Below are 7,369 nucleotides of genomic sequence, written 5' to 3'. Positions count from 1 at the left end.
TTCCTTCACGAGGTCAGCATTTATGGAGGGTAGGGGATCCCCATCACCCAGATCTCCCTGTCCCATAGCAGGCATGGGCATCCCATGGGACTGATGAAAGACTGCAAAGTCAGTGATGGGCATAGGCTTGTAAAGTTTGTTTTGGCTTTGCAAGGCAGAGATGATAAAACTTGGCTCTAATCATATTATTTAAAATATCATCTGTAAAACCCTAGAAAACAGGCTACTGAAAAAACAGCACAAAGGCTTTCAAAATAATGTAATTTTCCATGTACTGTTCCAGGCTCTTGATTAAGGGGGAGGGGGACCATTCCTTATAAAATGCATCATATTTAGTTTTGCTTTTTTGCTATCATTTCCTTATTTGGGGGGTTTCTTGTATTCTTTTCCTACCCTTAAATTACTGACGCATACTCTGACCTATAACTCTAGGCTAAGGGAGCATTTGGGGTGCTGGAAACAACATTATTTCTAATGAAATATTAAAGCCAGTTCCTTTTGCTACTTTGCAGAAATATTTTCTTGATCTGCAATAAATGAACAATATTTATTTTTACCTCTAATGCATGTATGGGAATTGAACATCTTCCCCACCCATTGAGATGACAAAGCGAATCTACAATTCCAGCACTGCCATAGATTATCAGTCTGTTCAAAAACTCTTCTTGAGTTAAACCAAACAGAATCAAGGAGAGACCATGATCTAAACAAAAGAACCAAAGAGTCACTACACTTTTAAAAAATAGTAACTTTAAACAAAGCAAGAGACTTTCTACTGTTTTTTTACATAAATGTATAAAGCCAGCTTCCCCTTTCCTTATGAAGAAAACATCTGTACATGCTTATATAACATATATTAACAAATATAAAATTATAAGATGGTATATCTTCTCACAGGACCTATGTAACTTAGAACGGTAAACAAAAATGAAAGCACACGTGACATTCTGAGAGGTATTTATATGCCTAGTAGACAAAACCCCATATTAACTAAAAGGAAATCTTTATCAAATGAAAAAGCCTAATCCACTAAAATACTGCCCTACATGTGTTCATGTCCAGGAAAGGCAAAATGGAAAAAAACATGTTAGACACTCACATGACACTGAAGGAGACCATTACTTGGAAGAGTAAGAAGAAATGTGAAATAAGCATCCATGGAACCTGTGTTTTACTACTTGGGATTTAGTTAGTCAAAGGTATATAAGGCTTTTCAACAACACTGGGTGCATCTATGAGCTGCTTAATGTGCAGTAGACAAACTACATATTACAGCATCATGGCAAAAAGCCATGCTATTAGGCTAATGCACAGCAGCATTTGTCTACTGCACATTAACTGTCACGGAAAAAGTGTACGATCGCACTTATGCGCAGTAGGACATCTCACTGAGAATTTTAGTGCTACCTTTTCCAAGTACTAAATTCAATGCACAATAGGCACTGGACATTAATGAATGTGTAGATGCGCCCACTGCCCTACAACAAAATACTAACTGCTTTAAGTTCAAGTTTACTGTACTTCAGGTATCCAGCATATAAGATTCTCTAGCAAAGAAAAGTTAAGGAGCATGTTTAAAAAATGATTACCAATGCAACATGTATTTACACTACAGTGAAAATATCAGCTAATGTGACAGGATTCAGGTTTCATAACGGGGGTTAGGGTGATGCTGCTGCTAAGCCCAGAGGTTGACAGCCCAAAGGTTACAAGTTCAAGGCCACAGCAGAAGTGCTCATGGAGTGGCCTGTCAAAGTTCAACAAATCTGCAAATTCTGCCAAGTACCTCATCGCAAGAACATGAAAAAGGAAAGGAAAGAATTTAATAATGAAGTTGACAAAGGCAAGGCAACTAAGTGCTACTGAAAACACATGATTTAGAAGGAAAGTGTGGGCAAACTCTCTCAAGAACAACAACATAAATTTCATTTCCAGGTCACTTGCTTATTTCCCAGCCAAAGGAAACTACTGGAGTGACAGGAATATGATGAGAAAAAATGAGGAAATATTTTTAAGTGAAAAAACAGGATAAATGAAGTGACCAAGTTAAATAGCCAAAAGGATGCAGTAAATGGAAGAACCACAATCTGATTCAAGGTTACTTTAAGGCCACATTCTCCTTTTAGATCGGGGTAGGCAAAATGTGGCCCGGGGGCTGGATATGGCCCGCAAGGCCATTGTAATCATCCCGCGGAGCCCCTAAAAATTTTAGAAAAATTAATATTTATCTGTCCCTGGCTGCCTATTATGCGACCATCGATGGCTTGCCAAAACTCAGTAAGCAGCCCTCCGCTCAAAATAGTTGCCTGCACCTGTTTTAGATGCATATCATCAGCTTCTAGGATTGTCAACAAAAATGACATAAAGGTAACCCCACAAGACAGGACATGATAAAACTCAATTTATGAGACACAGGATGAATTACTGACTTAGAAAAAGTCATGTTCCAAAATAAAGCAAAGATTTAGCAAATGCATCTGTATTTGTCAGGTAACCCCCAAAATAAGATCAGATGATTACAGATTTTCAGTTGCACTATAATTATTCATATGTTTTTAGCAAGATCAATCAAGTCAATACATCAAAGATTATATAAACAAACAAGTCCATAGTTTAATTTATATGAACTGAATTTCCATCAAAACTGGGTCACAAAGTTATTGTAGGCCCCAGTAAAACATTCAGCATACCAGAAAAGTACTTAAATTATGGAGAACCAGATCAGTAGAAGGGAAGCATAGTATGATATAAACCAGAAGTCTTCACCCTGGATCAGTTTAATCTAAACAAACTCACCTGTCAGAATGAGACATAACTGCTCCTCTCCGCTACAATCCACATAAACACAGTCCTTCCCAAGGTGATAATGTGTCACATCTTGACTCTCTAAATCCCACAGAGCAACAGTCAATCCTTTGGTACTCTCTGACAATGCAAACAGTGCACTAAATCCTGTCACAGATTTACATTCAAATTTCATTATATCTTCTAATTCTTCCATGTGGATTTTTTTCCACTGTCTTCCTGTATCATTATTTGCATAATCCTTCTGTGTTGACTTGGAAAGGGTACAAGCAATATCTTCTGGAATGGAAGGCAAAGTCTCCTCTGATGTCTCATATGTTTTAGAACCATAATGTTCAAGATGCGGAAAGTACTGGTACCAAGGTACATTAATATTGGGTACAAAATTTGGAAACTCTGGTCTCTTTGACATGTTATATAGTGAGAATAAGTGTGCCTTCCATGACCTATTTTAACACAGAGAGATTTAGAAAAATCAGCCTGGTAGCAAGTCATTTACATTTCAATTTTAAAAGCCTATCTTGACAAAAAAATTAATAGTAATTAAGATTTACAGATGACACTCAAAATCCTGCATTTTACCCTCAAACTATTACTCAAGTGTTGTAATCCAAACTATTTTAATACCAATTACTTATTTGGTGCAAATGAGTTGTGTATTTAAAGCTACATTAGCTCATATATTTCACTTAGTATTTTATATTGATTTTTTTTTGGCTTTTCTCATAAATTGCCCAAGGATGTCACTACTGACTGATTTTTAAACTGTATTTTTAGCCAGAGATTAACTTTATGAGTTCACAGAATTGGTATAGCTTTAGCTTCAGGAAATTAAGATCTTTAGTAAGCTGTGTTCATCTCCAAGAATAGCTAAAGATAACATAAAATGCTATGTTTGAACAAGAAATATTTAAGAGCATATGTATTCATGTATGTTGAACTCACAAAAAGTTCAAGAAGAATTGTAGCATGATGCAAAGTCTACAGGCACTGGTTTAAGTGTAAACCAAAGAAATATAAAAAAGTTGTTGGTGTCCAAAGATTAGTTTGGAGCTTAAAGAAACTAAGTTATGATTTCAGACCATTTTCTAGCAGTAGTCCAAGAATCATGTACATTTTTAAACTAAGGTGAACGTATGAGCTTTCATGATAATTTCACTTGCATCATTTGCAGATAAAAAAATAAATAAATCAGTCACGCAGTAATAAACAAATTCCCTAGATTACTTTGCAAGAGGTAATGCAACAGTTTGCTACAAAAAGTTTTTTGTTTGAGGGTTATTTATTTATGTACCTGTCTGTCCGGAATGGAAACTTCATAAATTGCATGCTATAGTCAGAGCTAACAAGCTCATCTTCATCAATTCCCTCCAGTTGTTTAACAGGGAGATTTTCAAAATGTCTCTTGCAAAGTAGATGCCCAGGAAACTGTCTGGAAATGAAGAAATAACATCATTCAAGGTTCACTTCCTCCAAAAAGTGTTTTTTTTAAGATACAAGTGTGTAGACTGTAGCCGTGTTGGTCTAAGGGCATAGGCAGACAAGGTTCTTTGGGTGAATTTGATCTCTTTTATTAGACCGTCTTAAATAGTTGGACAAAAAATGTTTAAGCAAGTTTTCAGGTTCAAAAACCCTTTGCCATCCAGGAAGAGCACACAGCAACTGCTGAAACTTCCTCAGCCTGACGAAGGGTTTTTGAACCTGAAAGCTTGCTTAAATTTTTTTTTCCAGCTATTTAAGTTGGTCTAATAAAAGATATCAGATTCACCCAAAGAACCTTGTCTTTTTAAGGTACTATTTTTCTGTGTACTTTTCTATTAACAAAGCCAAGAAATCCTTTTGATAATAATAAAACATTAAATAATAGCAGAGAGAAATGGACCCTCTCAAGGTGAGAACATTCTAAGTAAATGATTCATGTCATACAAACCCAGAAAAGGACCTGTAATCCTCTTTCATACAAGCAACACTTGCAGGGTCAGGCACTTGGTTACCAGGTCTTTGCTTAACAGTACTAATATCATACTTCTAGAGACTTCTACAAGATGCTACTACCCAGCACTGTCTAATAATTCACAATAAATCTACTGAGTCTCTTGCTGCAAGAGTACATTATTCCTATTTACTCAGGTGGCAAAACATATTCTGAAACAAATTAACCTATGAAATTGAAAGAAATCTGATTTGTTAGCAGTCTTCTGATATACTTCCCGGCTCATTCCTACCATAAAAAAACTAATGGATATTTGGCTTTTGTCTACAACAGGATCAAAATTAAGCAATAATTAATTTAACCAACCTATTAAAATCCATTTTGTAATTTTGTGACAAACATACCTGAAGTACAAATTTAAATCAACAGCAATGGCATAATGAGAGGAATTGATTATCACAGCAGTGCTGAGATCAGGTGACACCTTTACTGACTCGAGAGATGATACAATGGACTCCTCTGCTTTCTCATCCTGAGCATCCCTTTGGTAGAGTGCAACATTAATGTTTGCTAATAATGCACCATCAACTGTGTCAAATACATCTTTGTTCCAATGTCAAAGAAAGTGATGGATTCCAAATTGCCCAACAGACAAAGAATACATAGAAAATGAGATAATTACGTGCTTTTATCTGACAGTCCATGACAATATATTCTAGATATTTAGAATTATTATACATTTGTTTTGCTGTTATACTCAAAGAAATAAAAGAACCTAATCAGGATCAGAGGTCTATTGTGCTAGGTGCTATACAGATACAAAATGACCCACACAATGCATCAGAGCTGACAGTTATATTTCAGAGGAGGCAATGGGTCACAATTGCAGGTACTGAACTTCCTTTTTAGAGCCACCTTTCCCATCCCTGAATTTTGCACTAGGACAAAATGTATTTTCCTTATGAATGTAGAACCTGTGCAAAACAGGTTTTAATAAACTGTCGTTTAGAACACAGAACAGCTTAAGTTTTGGCAATACAAATTCCAAACAGAGTTTTAGATTGACAGGTTTAAAGTTGAATCAAACACTGTTTCAAAGGACTGACATAAGACTACTTGAAAAGTGCTCACACTTTTCTTTTGGATGCAGCTATGTTTTGTTTTTAAACTTAAATTTAAGCAATTCCACATAGGAAATTTTACCCTGGACAGAAGTCCAGTTAGCAGGAAAAACTGCTACAGAATTTGATCAACTTCAAACAATACAGTCGGGGTGTGTTGGAAAATACAACCTATAGCTTAACTTCAAAAAACATTTTGAAATTATTTTTTATAATCAAGACAATTATTTTTTATAATCAAGACAATTATTAGGAAAATAGTTTTAGTGATAAATTAGAAACTGAATATTAATATAAAAACCCTGAACACTTCTGAATCTGCTTTGATTTTTGTGTGTACGTGCATGCATGTTACTATTTACAGTCAACTATACTCAGAGGAAAAGGAGAAAACAACATACACAATGCAAGAAAAAACTGGCTAGGAATAGATTGTAGCAGAACAGTTTGTGAAGCAAATGGTTGTTATCCAACAAAATGAAGAAAGTCAAACTTGAAGAAACTTGGACTTAATCCTGATTGTGTTTTACTTTTGTAGCAGTATGATTTCACACTTTCAAATGATTTATATTGGGAGACAGCTGCTATTACAAAGGATACATATCCAGCCAGAATTATCTAATAAAAACAGAATGCCTTTACAAAGGTTCACATCTGCTACTCTTTCCAAGGCTTGAGAAGGCAATTTAAGGGTAATGCAGTCACGTGCCTCTAATTCTGAATTTTCTCCAGGAAAAGCAAGGTACACAAGAATAAAGTTGTTGACAAACAGTAACGATGTGTTGTTTTTAAACAATAATATCTTCATAGATGATATTGAAGAAAGATCTGCAAAAGTAAACATAAAAATATAAAACCTATACACTTCTGGATGCTAAGATATCCAAAAGGATAGTTTTGATGACAGTACATAATCCCAGCTCTTCTAATATTTCTCATGTGATGTTTTCTATACTTCTAATAATTTCTGTTACTCTTTTTGGGGGTGTTGGTTGTAGTTGTGTTGGTCTAAAGACATAGGCAGACGAGGTTCTTTGGCAAGTGTGATATCTTTTATTAGAACTAAATAGTAGAAAAAATTGTTCTTTCCAAGCTTTCAGGTACAAACACCCTTCTTCAGGTGTAGGGAGAGTCTGCAGGTGTTGTGTGCTCTCCTGGCTACGATAGAAACCAGTATGTAAAAACACAAGTCTATTTAGTTGGTCTAAAAAAAAAAGATACCACATTTACCCAAAGATCCTCATCTGCCTGTTACTCTTCTCTATACTCAAATTGGTCCACATTTTTCTTGAACTGAAGTGTCCAAAACTGGACAAAGTGCTCTTTATATATGAGAGTTCACCAACTCTGAACAGTGAAAGAAAAACATTATGCGACTATCATGGGATGCGCCTATTCAAGATAATTACCAAAATTGCAAGATTGGGCTTTGGTAATCTTTTTTTTTTTTTTTTCATACTTTGACCTAGAGGTGCACCAATACATCGGTCCCATATCAGATTGGCACCAA

At 35.4% G+C, this 7,369-nt stretch overlaps 1 protein-coding gene across 1 annotated transcript in view; it reads right to left on the bottom strand.

Annotated features, from left to right (window-relative positions):
• The window catches only part of SPG11 (spastic paraplegia 11 (autosomal recessive)), a gene marked incomplete at its 5' end in the record, with an annotated part of 46,782 nt that overhangs the window by 37,486 nt on the left and 1,927 nt on the right, over positions 1-7,369 (bottom strand). Inside the window, 5 exons of the mRNA XM_019533196.1 lie at positions 506-703; positions 2,797-3,251; positions 4,100-4,237; positions 5,143-5,341; positions 6,460-6,687. Coding sequence (XP_019388741.1) covers positions 506-703; positions 2,797-3,251; positions 4,100-4,237; positions 5,143-5,341; positions 6,460-6,687 — 1,218 coding nt within the window. The remainder of the gene's footprint in view (positions 1-505; positions 704-2,796; positions 3,252-4,099; positions 4,238-5,142; positions 5,342-6,459; positions 6,688-7,369) is intronic.

Source organism: Crocodylus porosus, unplaced genomic scaffold (assembly GCF_001723895.1).
Source record: "Crocodylus porosus isolate Cpor-Errol unplaced genomic scaffold, CroPor_comp1, whole genome shotgun sequence".
Taxonomy (NCBI): Eukaryota; Metazoa; Chordata; order Crocodylia; family Crocodylidae; genus Crocodylus; species Crocodylus porosus.
This window is presented reverse-complemented; position numbering and strand designations above follow the sequence as displayed.